Source organism: Ixodes scapularis, unplaced genomic scaffold, assembly GCF_016920785.2.
Source record: "Ixodes scapularis isolate PalLabHiFi unplaced genomic scaffold, ASM1692078v2 PGA_scaffold9__187_contigs__length_104089568, whole genome shotgun sequence".
NCBI lineage: Eukaryota > Metazoa > Arthropoda > Arachnida > Ixodida > Ixodidae > Ixodes > Ixodes scapularis.
The window spans coordinates 14759741-14780523 of record NW_024609884.1 but is presented as its reverse complement, the minus strand read 5'-3'; the positions used below and the strand labels follow the sequence as shown (position 1 = coordinate 14780523).

The window sequence follows — 20783 nt, the reverse complement described above, 5'->3', positions numbered from 1 at the left end:
GATTCGGAGCGCTGACGCAGCACTCGTTTCCAATCTGTGTCCAGCGTTGGCCTTCTCTGACGACGCCATCTCATTCAGCACTACAACTTTGTTACCTAAGAGTTGTTGCGTGGCACCTCCTCCTCTCTGGCTCCGCACCAGCTGTGCGCGTGACTTTGCCGAAAGCTTGGCGGTGTCTGTCAGTTTGTCAGCGCCGGAGAGAGAGGGAGAGGTTGACGTGTGCTCACGTCAGCGCTTCGGACCAATGGGAGCGTCGCACACGACAACTGACAAACAAAAAACACCGCCGGGTTTTCGTCAAAACGAGCGTTCTATGCATTAAAAAAGAGATACTAATATGAGATGCTAAAAAGATATGAATGCAAGGCAAATGAAGCACACATATGGCTGTTTGAGAGCACATACCACATGACGGTCAAGAACAACCAACGCAAGAAAGATCACTAAAGTGCACTAACCTCCGTGCCTCTGCAGGAGATCAGGTAGCCCAGCATAAATTGGAGAAGGTTCACCACTGGCTTTACAGTAGCCACTACTTGGGCTCCCTGCTGACCGACGAGCGAAGCCGGTCCATGGTAAGGCTTCAAATACTCCTCCGAAATTTTCTGTTGTTGAGGGATAAAAAAAGAATTAACAGTCACCTGCTATGTTACGACTATTACCAAACGCTGAAATCAATTTTTAATTTTTAAATAGCCAACACAGATTGGAAAAATGTAGCATGCAAGACAACTGGCAAGTCACTGCTGATGGAGATCAATTTAATTAGTTCTTCCTTCTTGCACCATATGAAGAAGCAGGCCCATGGAGTTTAAAAAGTGCACGAACGGACGACCCACTAAAACGTATGTTCTCAAAAACAAAATGTTTGCTCAATTGGGTCTCACCTGAAGGATAGTCAGGAAACAGGAGAGTCCATCATTTGCAAAAATCTGCATGATTACATACTTGTACTTGAGCTCCTCTTCGTCATCTACAGAGAAAACCAAACGGGTACTTATATTGCAAATTCTATTCTCCCTTATTCTGCCTAGTAACAATCTCTCAGAATGGCTGTTTGCTCCCTATATCAGAGCTTCTCAAACTTCACATTATAGCTTCCCCCACAAAGGTGACACCATTGTCGTACAGAGATGTTACCCACTTTGTGCAGGTACACATTTGCTACCAGGACACGTCCGACGAATTTGGCCGCAATAAGAAGGAAGGAAGTAGTCAAATGCAATTGTCAGTCAGCACATCGAAGAAAGAGCATGCAGCACAAGAACACAGGACAGCAGGGCAAGGGAAAGTTTAGATATCTGTCCCCTTGTCGCAGCATGGGAAGTGTTCCACACCAAAATCATTGTAGCTGTCCCAGTGGTGAGCATGATCTTGGTCTGTTGCAAGTACTATATGCAGAATGCTCAGGACTAGAGAATATCCTTTGATTTTGACTATACTGCCACGTGCCTGACCGAGAAGGAATGCTTATTCGTACATCTAGAAAATTTGTGTTTATTCTTACCCCGAGTGTAAAAGATGAAGAGGCCAGAATGACCTTGCCTATAGGAGGTATTCACTGGATGCCATATTTGAGGGCGATGTTTAGAGCGCATGCTCAGAACGAGCTCACATTAATAGCCTGCTAAGACCGGCAATCTTCATGGTGCTAAATGCACGCTCCAAAAGGACTGCAGAAGCTCGCCGTCAGCACGCGCTCAGCAGCAGCGCACACGGACATGGCCGCCAGTGAATACTCCCTATAGTAGGTGACAGGTTAAGAGTTCCGGGAAAGCTCATCCCCCTTTCCACTTTGGCAGAGCGAATGCTGGAAAGAAGGCGACCTTCTCTCCGGTGTTTGCATTGCTGGAGTGGAAAAAGGTGGGAGAAGTTTCTCCTGAACTCTTAATAGTCAATCACCCTAGCTCACTCCCAAACATTCAAGGTTGAATATTCTAAATACCCAGTGTAGTAGATAAAAAGCGAAGCACGGCTTTGCCGACTAATTCACTTTCCCAATGACGACACACTTTTTCGCCAAAGTTCAACTCTTTGTTTCCGCCGACTAATTCACTTTCCCAATGACGACACACTTTTTTGCCAAAGTTCGACTCTTTGTTTCCGCCGACTCCGACACCAGCCCCCGACGGTCTGTAGTTATCTTCATCCACTCCAATTGGTTGTTTGTTTAATCTGGCACAAGTTTGCCAATTAAACCTTTTTTTTCAGTGTACACTCATCAAAACTCTTTCGATTCGCGACACTACTACATACAGGAGCGTTACATGCAGAGGTTTTATTATACAGTTGAACCTCGATTTGACAAAGTCACCGGGACCCGCTAATTACTTTGTTAGATCAGGAACTTCGTAAAATCGAGGAAGGGACCAAGCGCATAGGCTGCGCAGGGTATCCGAATTTGTACGTTAAAACAGAAAGTTTGTAAAATTGGGCTTCGTTAAATCAAGGTTCAACTGTAGTTTGATTATATATGGCATCTATTGCTCGTGTGAAAAGGCCACTCAGCATCCATGGCCTTTATTCATCTTGACAATGCTGTTTGTATACAGTTAGGGACAAAGCCCTCCTGCTCTTATGGTTCAACCATGCCAGTCTGCATCAATCCTCGGTCAATATCACCAGTCATCATCTTTACATTCAACATGCAAGAGTTAAGCTTTGTTCGTAAGGAATGCTCTGGTGCTTGAGGAACGTTACCCTCCAGCAGCAAAAAGTTCATTAGCATAAGGAAAGGGGCACAAGTTTATGAACCTGCTAAATGAGACTACCACAACAACTATAAATGATTGCTGTAACAGAAAACACTAAAGCTTTCAGAAAATTTCTATGTTCACGCTGACAGTAAATGAGCTCGGTAATAGGCGGAGAAAAAGAGGGGAAACTATCTTTTCCTATTACAGAAAAACTGGTGAGAAAAGAGTGGGGGTGTTCTCTCTCTCCTCACAGGTTGGCCTTTAATAGCAAAACAAAGAGCTAACCAAAACCGTCACATTAAACTTTTATATCCGAATGTCTACCATAACCAGATCTGTTGTAAAAAGCTTACATTTAGTAATGCCTTGTGGATAGTGATGCAGGCACGCATGCAATGAGTGGAAGGTACAGCAAATTAAATAAAGAGTTCCGAAATCAGAACTCAAGAAAAATATTTCCTGATCGCTTTTGGCGTACTAAGTAGGATGGATATGAAGTGCTTCAACCAATTTACTGCACAGCGGCCCTGCCTGGTGAAGTAAAACTCACTTAAAACTTCATCTCAGCAAGCTTAGAAAATTCTTACTCACTTCACATGCACAGTCAATTTCTTAGGCCTACCTATTTAGAGGGAGTGTTCCTAGGAGACAGCCAAATCCAACCCAAGTTCTAAAGTCTCCGAGACAAATGGTCTCATTCTTTAACAACCACTCTCTGTGAGGCTGGCTTAAAAAAAATTGACCGCATCTCCACGTGGTGAATGATGTTGATTGGGGCGAAGCTCAGGTGGTGCTTGTCTGCGTAGACGCCGAGCCGCAGCATGCCAAGCTTTTCGTTCGTTTTCATCCATGTCAGAAAGAGAATTTGTGGTATGGAACGTGGTTATATATACGCATTTGAGCATTTGACCGCAGCGCCCTCTCGTCTATAAACGTTGAGCTAATGCATGCAAAGTTTAACACTATTACCTATATGCGCATTTGACCGCAGCGCCCTCTCCTGTATAGACGTTGAGCGGCTACATGCAACGTTTCATCCGTGACATCCCCAGCTCCTGAGTTACTACCACATCTCAGAGCCCCCTACTCGTCCGGCAGTCGTGGCCGACTGGTTAAGGCGATGGACTAGAAGTCCACTGGGGTCTCCCCGCACAGGTTCGGATCCTGTCAACTGCGTAAACATTTTTTCTTTTTATGTGAGCACGGATGCCGTCCGGACGGACGGATGGACAAGGCTAGACCCTAAGCAGCTACGCCCCTAAAACACTACCAAAATCTAACAGCTTGGCAGACTTAGCTTGCATCACTATGACCACAAGGGGTCAATCAGCGAGCTCTCTTCCACAGACCGAGAAAGACCCAGAAGCTTGAGGCTAAACAATGCCCCTTTCTGTACCCCGTCTCACCGCAAGTCGGCAAACGGCAAAGGCAATGGTTCCACTGATCAATCAGCATGTCGAAGGGAGACATGTTACTCTGCTCTATATCACTACAGTTGATGACAGGTTAAGAGTTGAGGGAAAGCTCCTCCCACCTCTTTCCACTTTAGCAGAGTGAACTCTGGAGAGGAAGTTGCCTCCTCTCCAGCATTCACTCTCCTAGAGTGGAAAGAGGCGAAAGGAGCTTCCCCCAAACTCAACCGGTCACCGACTAAAGTTACATGCGGCGCCGTCAAAGCCACGGGAAGGAGAGAAAAGCTGATCTTGTATGAATTTTGAGTGACAGGCTAATCTTTTAGGGGGAGAAAAACACTGACTAGGAGAGGGGAGTTCCTCTTCTCCAACTGCTTGGGGCTTGGGTTACACTCTTGCCCATGCACCTTTGGTAAGGGCTGTCAATGCTTTGCCTCGGTCACTGTGATTAGCTCGAGGGTGCCGTAGCATCTGCTTTTTGCCAAGTTACGGTGAAACAAAGTATAGCGAGATTTCAAGAGAGGTTAGACCTGATTCTCCGGATCGGAAGTCCCTGGGGGGGAGTCCAAGGTGACGCAGAATGCGCAGAGCAGTGACCAGTTCTGGCGGCAGCAAAGCGGCTGTTTCGGCGGCTTTCTTCACGCAGCCCATGAGGAAGGTGACCGACTCGTGCGTGTAGGAAGGCAGCTTCCGTGTGGGCTCTATCCATGCCGACAGCTCTTGCAACCGCGGCGTCATTTCTGCACAAGAGCAATTCCAAACCTATCTTGTCTTTGCTAGGTGCCGGTTAAGCATGTGAAAAAGGGACGGTTACGAAAAATGGCACATGCAATCAGAAAGATTGCAACTCTACCTTACATATGAAGATGTAAAAAAAGTACAGTTGGGTAATCAGTGATGGAAGTGGTGGAGACTGTGTGTGGTCCAAAACTCCCATTCTTGGAGAATTCACTAGTATAGTGTGTACTACCAACATTTTGAGCAAAATGATGCGCAGAAATGTGACTGACAATGTTTCCAAGATATCATAGACATCTTGGAAACATTTGGAGTAAGCGAAAATTCCGAGGACACCTAAGCACTTCTTACGAGTTGTGAATGCGAAAGCATAAAGCTCGTTCTTCGCGCCGTGGCCGCTTCTGATCCTCTCGGCACCTTGGCCGTTTCTGCTACTCTCTATGCGGGCTGCAGCGCCATGGAGTGTGGGGCACGCCACCCCACACGATGCCACATGCGAGCCAATGGGAGGTTGTTTATCAATTCGCTGCTACAGCCTACAGGCTTCGCTCCATAAGACAGGGGAATTTAGGTGCCGTTTGCCGAGGCTTCAGAAGTTAGTAACGTCGGTTCGCTCAACTTATGGCACGCCAGGTTGCTAATGATCCTACCTACCAGTTCCTATACTTTTTCAGAACAGTGTGCTTACTAACGCTGCCCACTCACCCTGCTGGCTGAGTTGATAGAGGACGTCCGAGTAGTTCTTCAGCAGGTGGGCACTGTCAGAGTTGTGCACTGTCAGCAGCAGCAACTCAGTGGCATAGCCAGCACACACCGACTTGCACAGTCGTGTGTCGAAGTCCATGTCACCTGCATCCAAGCATGACACAAAAGCAGCTACAGTCTAAGCTCATTACAACAGACCTGGTTGCAACAGACATCTGGATATAACATACCAATTTATGAAGTTTGGTTGGTTATCCTCTATGTACCACTGACTCAACTTCATATCTGCATACAACATACTCCTTTTACAACAGACCAAAATCTTGGTAAAAATTAAGGTATGTTATAATGAGCTTAGACTGTACTAATTAAACATAGCCAGAAACACACATTAAAGAGACACTGACAGAGTATTTGTGCTCGCCGAGGTTTTGATTTGAACATGGCCTCTAAGAGCCCAACTACCCAAAACACAATTTGCGACTCGAAATTCGTTTTCTTTTTGCCCGAAAATAGCCGGTCGAGAACTGGCCAGTTTCAGCCGCGTTCACTTCCGTTTCCATGGTCACGAGGCGTTCAAACTACCTAAGTGTACCAAATATATTCAAAGTCATGGGTCATCTAAGACACACATTCAATATTAAAAATAGAAAAGAATATGAGCCCCATATTTTGCGGCCTCCAAAAAGCTGCAAATATAATAAAAAAAAAAAAAAAAAATGTTGCACAGATCACTGGAAGTACATGCACACGTCATTCTCAATATCGCGACGTATGTGGGGCCGCTACTTTGGAACGGTCGTTCGTAGTACCAGCCAATCGATCTCCAAGCGCAAAATATTGAGCAGAAGGGATATAAGTGTGAAACAATCGCACGACAAACAGTTCATGCAAAGTCGTCGTCGTTGTCTGCATCAAAGGCCAAAGAAGCGGAGGAAAAGAAAATGTGGTCGCATGTATTCACGTGATTTCCAGGCCAGTAGCTTCCATGCTCGTGTCTCAATTTCGAGCGGTTCAGTTTTTTTCTTTTTTTTAATTCAATAGAAAGATATAGGAATCTTAAGCAAGCTATTGATTGGGTAGTCTCTTGACACCCATATTAAATTGCATGAAAAAACTAAAAAACAAATTGTGGGAGGTGTCAAAATATCAAACATGTAAAGGTGGCAAGGCCTGTCAAGCAGTGGGTAACGCTACTTTTACTTACCACCCTCAGCTTGTGTATCCAAACTAAAATAAATGTTGATTGACCGATTCATTAATTGATGCTCGTCTCGAATGCAAGTATCCAGGCTTCATTTTTTTTAATTTTTTCCTTTAATCTCAAAATTAGTCTACCACACACCAAATACGTGGTCTACTTTGATACATTGTAAATCATAAAATCACTTAATGAAAAAAAATAGCACCAACATCCACCATTTTGGCACCTGCTGTTATACTACATATATCCACTCAGTTTTATTTTGTCACGGAGCCTTTAACACATTCACGGACGCTGAATGCCGATACCCGACAGCGGTTCTGCTGCTTTACAGCAGACCGATACAATGAGTGCTATAGTGACAGCAGCTGAATGCCGCTTTGCATGCCTCAACCAATTGCCTCAATACACCTTTCCAAGAAACACTCGACCCCAGGGGCAACAAACTGCTTTTGAGCCCAGTCACTGGGTTTGATGCTAGACTCCCACCGGCGTCCCTGCTAACCCTAACCGAGTGGACTGTGATTTCTATAGGTGCAACCTGCGTAGGCGCAGTTTCAAACACTGCTGGCGGCTAAATTCTCGTCTTTTCCCGCTGTATTTTGTGTTGCATGGTGTATGTATTTTCCTGAGGACATTAAAAAAACACTGTACCACATTAAAAAAAAAAAATCTGTGAACTACTTTTGTTGGGTACATGTGCGACAGAACGAATGCGACTGGAATGTTATGTTGGTTCTTTTTCCAATATGCTTTGACGGCGTCGCTTGATTAGCCGCGTGTCAAACGACAAAGCCCTTAGCTATCAAAAATAATTTACAACAGAAGATAGCCGAAAGGCACGGATTTTTCACGCTCACAACTAACGTGTTTACCGATGGAATCGACACGGACATACAATTGAGCAAGTGTTAACATTCAAACTATATATTGTATGTACCACACGATTCAGCGTTATCTGAAAAGAATTTCTTTGATAAAGATATCAAATAACACAGTCACAGTCGACGACAGTCACATCTTGACGATCGGAGGGAATCCAAGATAATTTGGTTTTGGGGCACGTTTTGGGGAGAGCTTTCTTTTTTCATACCAGCACCAAAGCAAAAGAACGGGCACGATTGACTCCAACTCGAACAACTATTTTTGGCTATGACTGAGAAGGACTCTACGTGGATTATCTCTGTTCGCAAAATCGCGTCGAGGGCCGTTTGACGTCCTTCCCCTCCTTCGTTTCCTGTGAATGTCGAGCAGAGACGCCTCAATGGCCAGGCACTTACCAGCCCTATTTCTCAGAAAGGGTATGCAGCATGCATCAGAAAAGTTAAAAGGAAACTTTTAAGAAGGGCCAGAAAATGTTGAATCCAAAACCACAAGACATGGCTAGAGAATCACGCTGAGCGGGTTTCCACAGTCCAAGAGAGTGCCAGGAAATTTCTAGCTGGTAGGGGGCCCGAGAGTCGCACCACCCACATCAGCATCAAAAACATGGCGGCGGCCTAGGAGTGTTTTTTGGAAAGGTGTATAGAATTGAGAGATCCAGTCATTTCAAGACCTCAGGACCTCGGCCTGTACGCAGTACTTTTGCGGTCCTCGGTCTGGGGTCACCTAACTGGCACTTTAGAAGCCCTAAAGACTGTCTAAAACATTTTAATTGCTAGGTTTTCCAGAAACCTGTGGACACCAAGGCACACAGCCATTCTACACCGATAGTGGCATAGAACACCATGCATGTCCCACGTGCCCAGCATTTGAAAGATTACAGCTACATATCTGTTGCTCAAGTTCCCAGCCATCATGGCCTTTATAGTTGCAGCTTGTTACAGAACCCAGTGAAATAGATGACTGGCAACACTACTTTTGCCGATTCAATGACTTCAGGGCTCCAAGATTTGTGACAACCCTCAGCGGTAGAGCTCACCCGTGAGTCGAAGGAAGGGCACCAGCGCGTCCAAGTTGTCGTGCATGGCCAAGACGTCCACCACGGCAGCCCGCCCAACGTCCGAGAAGAGCACCGTGTACAGGTCGTGCAGACACGTCACCACCTCCGCGTCGTCCAGCTCCCTCTTCACTCCCCCTGCACACCAGAGCCGCACCCCATCTCGTGAGCCACAGTACAGTACCCCCCATCCCTGGCAATGCACATGACGAGACTGAAATGGCACCTCAAGACTAACCGCACGTCTTTTTCTGATACTGCTGACTTCATAGTGACAGTCACTATGAAGTCAGCCACCTAGAGTTACACTCTTTTTAAACATATGCATTCGGCCTCTGCCCAAACTGTTTGTATAAAAATTGTTCCACTAATCTACTAATCGCATTAAAAGAAAGTCCAGCATGAGAGTTCTCGTCGAAAATTGTTTGTGAAGCCGATATACCCGACTCCCCAGGTAGACAGTACAACTGCAATCTCTAGAAAACACGTATTAGGCATATTGGTCGTGGAAATACTGTAGCTTCTTGAACTTGCTCAATTGCATTTTTTTTTTTCTATTCCATTGCATTCAAAGCAAAACAGAAATAGAAGCCTAAACTACCACACTGTAATTAAAGTCAACAGATGTTTCTGGTCCATATAAACTGCAGCGGCCTCTTTTTTGGGCAGTCCCTCACTAATGGCTGAACCACAACACAAGGGAAGCTGACAACAGAGCCAGACCTTTGCTGTGGTAGGCCAAGAGGGAATCCACATGCTGCAGTGTCTGCAGGTGATACACCAGATGCACACCCACTTGATGGTACACACTGTCCTCCATGCCAACTGGACCAGACTCCTCCTAGAAATGAAGTGAGGCCATTTTTGGTCAACCTCCTCTACGCCCCCAGAAATGCTCGATGCTCAAAAGTAGTAGCAGAAGCCAATGAAAGGCAACAGTGATGTGATTGGCCTAAGCCATTTTGGAGCACCTTTTGGAGCAGCAAGATTGGCTTTTGGAGCAGCAAAATTGCCCTTTGGAGCAGCCAAGACACTGTCTTGCACCAGCAAAAGTGGCTTTTGAAGCAAATATTCTTAGGAAAAAAAAAATTACCGCATCTTTACGTGGTGAATGATGTTGATTGGGGCGAAGCTCTGGTGGTGCTGATGATACCGATTTTATTGTTCATACGTAGTGCCGATGATGCCAATTTTTTTTTATTGCTCATAGGTAGTGCTGAGTTCCGGGTTGCGTTTCGACTTCATTATTACTGCTTTATGGTCGGTGAAATGCAGAACCAGCCATGGGAACGCATCTCCACCACTTAAGTCAACGGTCCATGTCAGAAAGAGAATGTGTGGTATGGAATGTAGTTATATATGCATTTGAGCATTTGACCGCAGTGCCCTCTAGTCTGTAAACGTTGAGCCAATGCATGCAAAGTTTGACGCGATTATATACGCATTCGACCGCAGCGCCCTCTCCTGTATAGACGTTGATCGGCTACATGCAACGTTTCATTCATGACACAAACCCCAGCTCTTGAGTTACTACCACATCTCAGAGCACCCTACTCGTCCTGCAGTCGTGGCCGAGTGGTTAAGGCGATGGACTAGAAATCCATTGGGGTCTCCCCGCACAGGTTCGAATCCTGTCGACAGCGCAAATATTTTTAATTTTTATGTGAGCATGGACGCCGGCCGGACGGACGGACGGACGGACAGGGCTAGACCCTAAGGAGCTTCGCCCCTAATATATTTGTTTTCAGTGCTGGACAAACGAAGAGCATTTTGTAACGTGCTGTGACGGAACTCACTGCTTGTGTTTTTACTGCTGAGACATCCCACAAATGCACAGTGCTGTAAATGTTGCCGAGCAATTCCGAAAAAGAAAAAAAAATGCTTGCCATTGTTTTATTGGTTCCCGACGTGCCAGATGTTTGTCAAAAGTAAGCAAACGGAAAACAATGGATTGAAAGCGTCCCGGCTGGGGCCTTTGTCGTGCAATCAGTAGGATTGCAGTTGTACGTGCTTCGGCATGCGAGCAGAGACAACGGCTGTTCAATCGAAACCGAAACAATGCCACTCCGCTCTGTCGCCAACTGGTTCCCAAAATGGTATGCAAAATGTGATTGTCCAGCATACGACTAAAAACAATCCAGTGGCGCGTGCTTGCCAGGCCGGCAGGTGAGGTACAAGCTAAACACACAGAAAAAAAGAACCTGAGCCAGTGGCGTCGGAAGTATTTCTGAGGTGGGGGGGGCAACGGAATTGGGGTGGGGTGGGGTGGGGGGGGGGGGGGGGGGGGGGGGGGTGAAGCATCTAGAGCAATATGGATATATAAAACCGAAACGCTCACAAACGTTTATTTAGAACGAATATATGTCCTTCCTCTTTTGGAATGTGGTGATCTTGTTTTTCTCCCATGTTGACGTCTTCAAACAGCGTGAAATAAGAAAGAGCTCACTGGTGCCCGAAAACGGTTCGTCGTTCAGCCGTCCTCGACACAAACTCTCTGATCATAGAGTTCAGATCAAGTTTTGCTGCTCGCTCACTATTTACGTGCAGCAGCATCACCTGAGTCAGTCGCTTTCGTGACATGGTAGCTCTGAGGTAATTCTTGATACGCCGAAGTGCGCTGAAACTTCGTTCAGCTGATGCCGCTGACGCTGGCACTGTCATTATAAGTGCCGCAAGGCGCATCACATCAGTCATCATCCTCTTGACCTCTGGGACTTGTCTGCCCAGAGCACGGCACAACTCGGGTACGGAGCCGATCTGACCACTTGAGAGCGAGTGAACCATGTTCAGCTGCCTTGAAAAACTTTCCAAGTGAAAATCAGTAGCGTGGGATCCTAACTTCCTTTCAAGTTCTTCTGCAGTTTGTGGCTTCTCTTGAATAGCGCACAAAATTATTTGCTCTAGTTGTGCGAGACTTTGCATGCCATGGTTGTTTGAATCGTCTTGCAAGCTCGGCGCGAACACAATCTAACGCTTCGTACAACTGCTTCCGAAGGCCTGTCTCCGCGTCTAGAAACACTGGTTGACAGGGCTCGCTGCTGTGTTCGAACCTTCTTGGAGGACCGCATCGCGTGGTCGTTTGAAGGGGCCTTTAGCTTATGCTTCTTTGCTGCCCCCTCTGTACGTTCGTACACTTCTTGGAAACCACTCTCCTTTCTTTGCCTTGTCAAGTGTGCTTCTAGGACCTCCGTCGCCCTCAGCGCTCCTCCCACAGAAGTATCTGGCTTCTGCAGCGATGTTGCAAGTTCTTCGCATGGTCCAAATATTGTGATGGCGCAGTTGAGACCAATTGAGCCCTCGAATAACTAATCCCATGATGATGAATATCATCATGCCACTCGTAATGCGAGAAATTCATGCCCACGAAATATCTTAAAAATCGCACTCTGAGAAATTTGCGAAATATCGAGCTCGCGAGCCGCCATTACTAAAAAATCTCTGGGGGGGCGGTCGCCCCCCCTGCCCCCCCTGTTCCGACGCCACTGACCTGAGCGCATCGATGCATGACACGGCGAGCCAGGGTCAAAAAGTTCTTGGAGCGCAATGTGCAACGACCGAACTCGAAACAAACAAGCGCGATTTGCAGGTTCAGCATGCAGACATTGCCTTCTTTGCTTTAGCTCACGTACCGGGGTCCCTCTCGAAAAAAAGCTGAGAGAAACCTAGGTAATCAATACTTCGACACAGCAGTCCGAGTTAAAAAAAGATTTTTGTACTAGCGTATGATTTAAACAAGGGCAGGAATGTCGATGAACAAGTTTAGAAAGCGCCTTATCTGCAGCGACGGTAAGACGGCAACACCCGACGTCGCGCAACTACATTGCTTTGTGAGCTGAAGCGCGTGAGGGCTTCAGCTCACAAAAACGTGGTTCTGTTTCATAACATGACGGCACAGCTGGCACCCGGCACACTAGCATCGGTGTGTCACAGACGCCCGCGTCTATCGTTGAAAAATTTTAAAAAGACGTGAGAACATGGAGAATAGAAGGGTAGGAGAGGGCATGATGTCAGCCGCGTAGCCTCCACAAGCCATGCTCCCTTGACACCTCGCCTTTCTCCATTTTCCTCCTTACTTACTCTCCTCCCTTATCAGCCCTACATGACACATCACGTGACTGCAGCTAGCCTTCGTCTAGCCTTCGATCTGATAAAATCCACCGGACGGAGCGTGTGCAAGCCTGCAAGGAATCCTCCTACAATCAACCATCCATCTCGCACGTGACATGTCACGCACACCAATCGCCAGAGAAAACTGTGGTCACGCTGGGCACAGTATCGTTTAAACTTTTTATGACTAGGCTTCACTAATATTGCAACGTGCCCCCTCCTAGTACTTCTAAACTCCTTACGTGAGACGAAATTCCCCAGACGACGAGAGCGCGAAACGCGAGACGGCGGGAAAAACCATGCAAGACCGGAGGGACGATTGATGCAGGGTACTTTGTGTCGGGCAGCCGCTTGCACCACCTAGCTCGCGCATGCTCAATTATGGTTCTCAGTTTAGTTTCGGTTTTGAAAGGCGGCCGAAATTTGTCCTTTGGCGCAAGCTTGGCGCAAATTACTCATATTTTCACAAAATGTAGCAGGATGTAGCAGGGTTAGCCCCTTGGCGCAGTTTGGTGCAATTAACGCAGAAATCACATCACTGAGACAAGCGCAACAATGTAACGCAAATTCAGTCCCGCGGGTCAAGCGCAGTCCTTTGAAGAACTTGGTGGTAGCCTACCGCGTCGTTTTTTATCATTTTCAGCCAGTAACAAAATGAAGTTGGGGTTTACATGCTAAACTAACGAGGTGCACTAGGCATGCTTCAGAGAAGCCCTGAGGATTAATTTAGACCAGTAAAGTGGAACCGAAATTTCACCTATGCTGGCATCTCTCTCAAATCCTTGAAAAGGAACCCATTTGAGGCATGGCATGCGTCCGAGCCCACAAGAGTGCCGTACCTGAAGTAAGGCACGATGAAGGCAGTTGGCTGCTTCGTGGTCCGAAAGGAAAAACAGCATTCCAGGACGCGTCTTCAGGAGCACTGCCAGGAATTCCCGCAGCGCAAAAGCGACGCCCGTGTGCGAGGAGGACACAGGAGAGGAGGCCAGAAGACTCATCATCTCCAGAAGATGGCTGACAAAAATAAAGCACACCACCCAGCCATCAAGCCAGAGATTTCCAGGAAGAATAGCAGAAAAGACTCGAAGCTCGGAACCAGTTGCTCGTAAAAGTTCACGCACTAAGCTGGAATGCGTTTTGCTCTTCACTGATTAGTACTGAGGAAACCCTCCCGGTCCCAGCATTGATGCAATAAAGCACTGCAGAAGCCTAGAGACCTTGTAAACAATAGTGAACATAATGGTGAGTGTTTTGAACATAGCTATGTTTCGCGCTGCATGCTGCAAATCTTCTAAAATAGTGCTTAAACTGGGAATAAAAAACCTATACTTAAGGGCAAAAACGGCAAAAACACCCTCGGTAAGTTGAGAGCTTGTAGAACCCCTGGGTTCATGGAGCTAGTTTGATAACTCATGTTTAAGTACAGAGTGTGACAGTGTTAATGTAAACAAGCGATTGCTATTTCTTTTTTTTTCCTCTTAGGATTAAAAGTTTGTCATCAAACATTGGTAGCCTGGAGGGAGGTACTCACTTTGGGGCACTAAATTCAGTGGTAAAACTTGATGCCTTTCAAGATAAGATGTGAAAAAGCACTGACCTCGTGTTCGCACTGACAGTGTGACGCAGTGGACATTTTTCGATCACCAGTGTCCTTCCTGCTTTTTGGCATTGAGGACTAAAAAGGCCCATCTTTTTCGACAACCAATTATACATTTAAATTTTTACATTTATTCTAGCAGTTTTGCGGGTGGGAACTGTCTCCAACTGTCAACAGGTGGCTTCAGGCCTACTTTTAGGGACCCTTGTGAAGCGGGATATTTAATTCCAACATCTGGGAAGCATTTTACCAAGGTCTCTATACAGTTTTCGCTCATATTATTTAGCTTCTTGCAACATCTGGTTAATTTTCTTAGCCATGCCATCTTGCAGCTGATCTCACTCACTTTTCCTTGAACATGCGGAAGAGTGCCGGGTAAGGGTCAAAGGGTGTCTGGGGCGCTTCAAAGCGGCTCTGTGCTGGCAGGTACCGCAGGGGCTGGGCCTCATTTGCGGAAAGAGAAAAAGAGAAAGACCTTGCTCAAACTATTGGGCCATGCCAAGTTATTACCCAACAAAAACCAAGAAAAACCTAAAGTTATATGATACTAAATTCCCTTAAAAAATCCCAAGGCATGCACCAAGAAACCTGATTAGGCAAATGGCATCAGCATTGTACCACCTACATTACCATACAAAAGCTAGAAGTGACTTCATTTGCTGATGAAATATCAAAAGAACATTTTTGGAGTAGAATGACCGTCTCATTTTAACCGAATATGTTCCACAATGCAAATGTGTTAGGTGACTTAAGTTGTTGGTAAAATAAGGGCAGACTTAATCATATACTCATTCCACAAAGAATCAATACCCATTCCAGAAATAATCAATCACAATTAGCATCTCAAAATTATTTACTACCATAGACACAGCTGGCTATACACCAACTAAACTCTGTTCCGTCACGCCACGGAGGTGGCATGTCGGGTGCACTTCCGGTATGGGGCTTTGGGCGGAAGTCGCCATGCGGGACGGACATTCCTGTTTTTTTTTTGGGAAGAAACTAGACTAAAACCTGCCTTCTCGTCAAAACACCGCCACTGGGGCTGCATCAAAAGAGCCGGGAAAGTTGTCAAGATCAGTTCTCACATGTTTTCTGCCTGCTTGGTTCGTCCGAGAACGTAGAAAGGTGCCGTGAAAAGGGACGCCAGACACCGTCGGACCATGATTGCTTGAGCGCCAAGCACTTTGGGTTGAATTTACGGATATTTCTGGTCGTCAGATTTTTTTTATTTGTTCCAACATGAACCCGGTAAGAGCGTAAAGTTTTCCGGAACACCCACAGACCAGTGAGTCTTCACGTTCAAAGACCATCTGATCCTTCAAACTGTCATCTGCTCTATCAAACTCGTTCAAACTGTTGTCTGCTTATTCAAATGACAGCGGCCAGTAGACCAAACGTTGCAACAAGAAAGAGCCGGCCTCAAAAGACTTTTAAGTTTGAAGGTTGTTTCGGGTAAGTAGGCTCGGTGTAAACAGTAGATACAAGAAGATGTTAATCATAGTTACCAGTGGCCATCGCCCACTTGTTATGCCCGATTCACTTGGTCCGATTCTGACTCTGATTTTCAGTATCGACGTCGAGCATCGCAGTTACTGTACACGCTTTTGTAGCACAAGCGACATCGCGACTGAAAATAGCAAGCTGAATCTCATCATATAAATTGGGCTTTAACGTTCATTTTGCGGTGTTCACACGAATGAATTGCCGCACGTCACATTAGTTACGCAAAGTTTTGCGGAGTAACAAGCCTTGTTAATCTCGCTCAGGCCACTAAAGTGGTAAGACATTGCTAGAAAGACATAGAATCAACAGTTCCTACGCAAAAAAGACCACAGGGACTCACACAGACGCTGACAACATCACATTCCAATGGTTTGTTGATGCAAGACACGGCACTTCTTGCCCACACCCCATAGCGCATGTGCAGTGCCGGTGGCATTAGGGGTGCTCAGGTTTGTTTGTAAACGTGAGCTGGTGTATACATGGTGGGGCTGGGGCCATTCTGTACTTCCAGTGCCACATGCTCTCTGAGGAATCACACTTTGTGATTCCGCTCGGAGACTGATTGCTCTACCAGTTTGTGATCACACCCCACTTCGTTGTCTGCTAGACATGAACAAGCCACAATGCTTGCCAATGTTAGAGCCAGCTGAGTGCATGATAGTACAACAGTACCGTACATTTCTTCTTTTAACAATGAACAAAGCATCACTTGGCTGCTTGGGAAAAAGACCCTCCTGCAATCAGGCTGCAACAATGCCATCTGGAAGAGTACCCACCACTTCCTTGTGCGCCTTGCGGTAGGTGCGACACAGCAAGTCCAGGCAGACGGCAGCTTTGTCCAGGTCCTCAGAAGTGCAGTGTGCCGCTTGACCCGTCTCAACTTCTAGCCTTGTCCGCTCCGTGCCCTCTTCATCCTTCTCCTTGACCTCACGCAGATCTGTGTCTTGTACAATTCTGCATCCGCAGTTTCACAAGGTCACAACATGCTCTCATGTCACTTAACAAATGATGGGGGAGCTTTGAAATGATGAAGGACAAAAAAAACAAAACGCTCGACTTCTCTTGGGTCTCGAAGAAGCAGTCCCTCGGCAAGAATATTGGTTGTCATTTTGGGGCTTATTTGCTAGCACCCCCCAATCAGCCTTTACGAGGTTTTGTTAGACACCATGCAGAGGGTCTGTCCTTGAATCAGCTACAAAATGCTTCAATGCTTTAAACTTGCAAGGCAATATTAAAACAGAAAAGAATGTGCTACAGTCGGCAAACAAAACACTTGCTTCATCTGTGCCATTACAAAGCCACAGTATGAAGAATTTTGATTAAAGGTTGTGCACACTTTTCTCACAGAGTGCAATTTTCTGCACATTAACAACATTAATTAGCATCAGAAGCGTATGTAAAATGTGTGTTCAAGGCACACAGGAATATTTAGTAAAAGTCACTAGAAGAAGCCATTTGCACTCAGGAACCAACGTACAACCAGAGCCAAAAGCAATCAAATTATGGGAAAGCTTACTTGTCCACGGACGTGTGAAGCATGCACAAGAGGTCATAGAGGTGCAACTTCTTCAGGAGCGCTGTCAGGGCAACGGTAGCCCTTGTTGACTGGAAAAGGTCACACATGCTTGTCAAGCTTGACTCAAAGTCGCCAGAAAAGCAGAAAGGACGATAAAACACACACCTGCTTCAGGAACAACAGCTTCAGCAAAACTTGGTAGCCAGTCAACATCTCGGATTTTTTGCTCTCATAGAGTTCATCTAAGTGGGTGAAAAATTATAAGTTTGAAAGCTCAGCTCTCCATTTTATTAGTTTTGTTTATATCTTTAATTCAAGAAATGATAATGTATGAGAGCTTTATGGTGCACAAGGAATGATGACCATTCTTATATAATTAAAAAATGGAAGCCCTTGTTCCCTCAAATATATGATGCATAGTTAAACATACGAACATATGACCTCAAAGGGCCCATGTTTCCACTGGAAATGTGCAGTGTAGACTGGATGACCCATTTCGCCCTCAAATTAGTACCAGAAACTGGTTCATCACAGTTCACTGCTGACCCCTGCCATGAACATGCTGGTCACTCAATGATGCATGTTTTCTTTCACGAGAGTTGTGCCAACCAATCTGACATGAGACAAATGGCTTCACCTAGAAAATCTGAGCCCACCAGACCAAAAGCAAAGTGTTAAAACTTAAAAATCTTTATCCATGAACTGAGAGTGAGCACCAAGTATCTGCCACACTGACCTCTTTGTTCCCTCATAAAGCATTCTGCCTTCTAAAATTTCATTTGGATACTGAGGGCTATAATACCTATACACTTTGAGACTCAAACCCAGGAGAGGCTGTAGAGTTAAGTTTGAACAGTACTGCCCCCTGGCTCGGTAACTGTACCAGGTTATTCATAAGACTGGCTGTTCATACCAAGGGTCATAGAAAAGAGTGCAGTCTTACAGCTTTTTGTTCACCCAAATACAGTTTTATAAGGAAAGGCTTACCAAGCGGCTCGGCAATCAGAGAGAGGTCGATCTGCACGTTGGCCTCTGGAGGTGCTAGCATCTTGGTCGCAAAAAGCTCCTGCATGCCTGCTCGTGTGTAGGTGGCCGCATCCAATGCTCGCAGTATATGAAGCTTCAGGGGCAGTGACATGTATGGTGCCATGAACAGCTCCAACAGCTTGCCCGGAATCTGTCGCTCCTGAGAACGCAAGCATCCCAAAGTTCTTCTGGTGCACAAAGAACACGGCACACTCGAGCCCAAATGGGGCTTTAGAAGGTTCCAGCCCCAAACAGCACCTGATACAATAGCCACAGTGGAATGGGCCTCGAACTCAGGGTTCTCCCCACAGTGAGCCCACCAGTCTGGCTTACTGTCCACCCTTATTAAATCCAACCCACCTCTTTATTTTGCGCCTGCTGGAAAAAAGGATTCTGATTCTTAAAAGGCATGACGCCCAGATTGTTGTGTGTGGCAGACTCGTGTAGCACTATGCAACAAAACTGCATAATTCCTGCAAACAAAATCCCTGCTGTGCGGCAGAGATAGTGCTGAGAACACCAAAAGTTGCAGCAATCGCCTCCTCCTGTTTCCCCCAACACCCTGAAAGTTGTCAGTGTCCAGATCTCAAGAATTTCTGGAGAGAACCCTGCAGTCCAACTTTACCAGCTAGGATCTTCACAAAAGCAAGAGTATGCACAGGCCAGGAAAGGCAAAGGTCACGCGGGTACCACTGAAGTGTGCATTACTGCGCACTTCAGTGATACTTGTGCGACGAAATGTCCATACAGCGTGCAATTCGTTTAACGAGTGTCGACGAAACGATCATGTCGACAAAACGTGTGTCCATGAAAAGTTGTCCACGAAACGTATAATTTCACAAAACGAGTTTGGATGAAAATGATGCGGACCCTCGTAAGAACACTGTCACCGCAGCCACGCTCCAATTTGTTTTGAAGCAGCTGTAGGATGTTTCGCGCCTCTGCAGTCGTGGAAATTTCCTGATGAGCCTCTTCAACGTCGCTTCGTCTTTACCCTGGCCGCACGCAAGGTCTACGACTGCAACATCCGTGGCAGGAGCAACAATGGGAATGTCTGCATCAACAAACGCAAACGAATCTAAGTTATCCTCAACGGCTTTGCCAACGTGTTTTGAAACTCGTATAGATTGTTGCAGCTATGGAAATCGTGTGCCGGCTCAGCAAGCAGGCTCGCAAGAGAAAATCGGGTGTGCACGAAGCAGTTGGCAATCTTTCATCTTAGGGTCGCGGGTGAGCTTTATCCTGCATGAGAAACTTCTCAAACCCGTGCAATATGCCTTGGTTGTTCTGCAAAACGGTGGACAGTGTCAAACAGCCGACGCCGGAATGTCGAATTATTTGGAGATTTCGAACTTAGGTCAGCCATTTTTCTCAACCTCGAAGATCTAAGCAACTCCCATACAACACACGTGTGCCTGTTGTACGCTGCAAGCACGCCCGCGCAGGCGTGCACGTCGGGGACTCCAGAAGGGATGATCTCCTCCGGGCTCCATTGCTCCCTTGACCTGATTTCGAGAGGAGACGGACAGCGTCAGCTGCAAGCGCTGTGAGTAGCATCGGAATGTTGACGCTGCTCCCTGCCTGCATCCCCAGGTCGGCGCATCGGCAGCGGAAGCGGCACTCTGCCAGCTCTGCACACTCTGCCCTTCATCACCAGTTTACTCCTTTTTTCCAGTTTGCCATTTGCCTCAGTGGAGAAGGTGGAGGGAATGCAAGGGTCTCAGTGCACCTCCGTGTAGGCCTGCGTACTTTCGGCACCTCGGCCTTTGTAATAAGCGTGGTCGGCCGCCGACACACTTAGAATAATCCGGTTAAAAGTGTGTGCATTTCGGTCGAGACTATGTTGAACTTCGATAGAAGCGATAATTCGAAAAAAGCGCTTTCGTTACAACAAGGAACTAATGTATACTCTTAACACTTCCAAAGAACAGCAAGGAGTGAAATGACTCACCAGTAGCCTCGAGATGATGTCCTCTCCAGTGAGGAAGAGCATGGTGGCCATGCGGATGCCGGCTTTCATGTGACGCACCTTGTACGCCGGCTGCAACTGGCTCAGTGCAGCTTTCAAGCTGAGCCCTTCCTCGACCCAGTCAAGCAGCGAGCTGGCTGCAGCTGCACGCACACACACCCCGGATTTCAATAACCACACCTGTCGGAACTTAGGGGAGCAGCGCCTAACGCTAAACTCTCCGACATTTTTATTACACTTATACATGATACGCAGACAAAATAAGCCAAGTTACACGGAACCCCAATCATGTGTTCGTGGTTTGTGCAACATTCTACATTTTACAACCATTTACCCTAGGCCCGCCAAACTCCCCAATAGAAACAATG

The 20783-nt window shown here is 46.5% G+C and overlaps 1 protein-coding gene across 3 annotated transcripts in view; it reads right to left on the bottom strand.

Annotated features, from left to right (window-relative positions):
• The window catches only part of LOC8030063 (protein virilizer homolog), an 85269-nt gene that overhangs the window by 26967 nt on the left and 37519 nt on the right, over positions 1-20783 (bottom strand). For all 3 annotated transcript variants that reach the window (XM_029995669.4, XM_029995672.3, XM_042287509.1), the window contains 13 exons: positions 20398-20558; positions 18408-18606; positions 17586-17662; positions 17421-17509; positions 16681-16858; positions 14745-14842; positions 13641-13815; positions 9418-9535; positions 8677-8832; positions 5552-5695; positions 4639-4848; positions 888-973; positions 459-605 (listed from right to left, as the gene is read on the bottom strand). In XM_029995669.4, the coding sequence (XP_029851529.2) occupies positions 459-605; positions 888-973; positions 4639-4848; positions 5552-5695; positions 8677-8832; positions 9418-9535; positions 13641-13815; positions 14745-14842; positions 16681-16858; positions 17421-17509; positions 17586-17662; positions 18408-18606; positions 20398-20558 (1838 nt within the window). The remainder of the gene's footprint in view (positions 1-458; positions 606-887; positions 974-4638; positions 4849-5551; positions 5696-8676; positions 8833-9417; positions 9536-13640; positions 13816-14744; positions 14843-16680; positions 16859-17420; positions 17510-17585; positions 17663-18407; positions 18607-20397; positions 20559-20783) is intronic.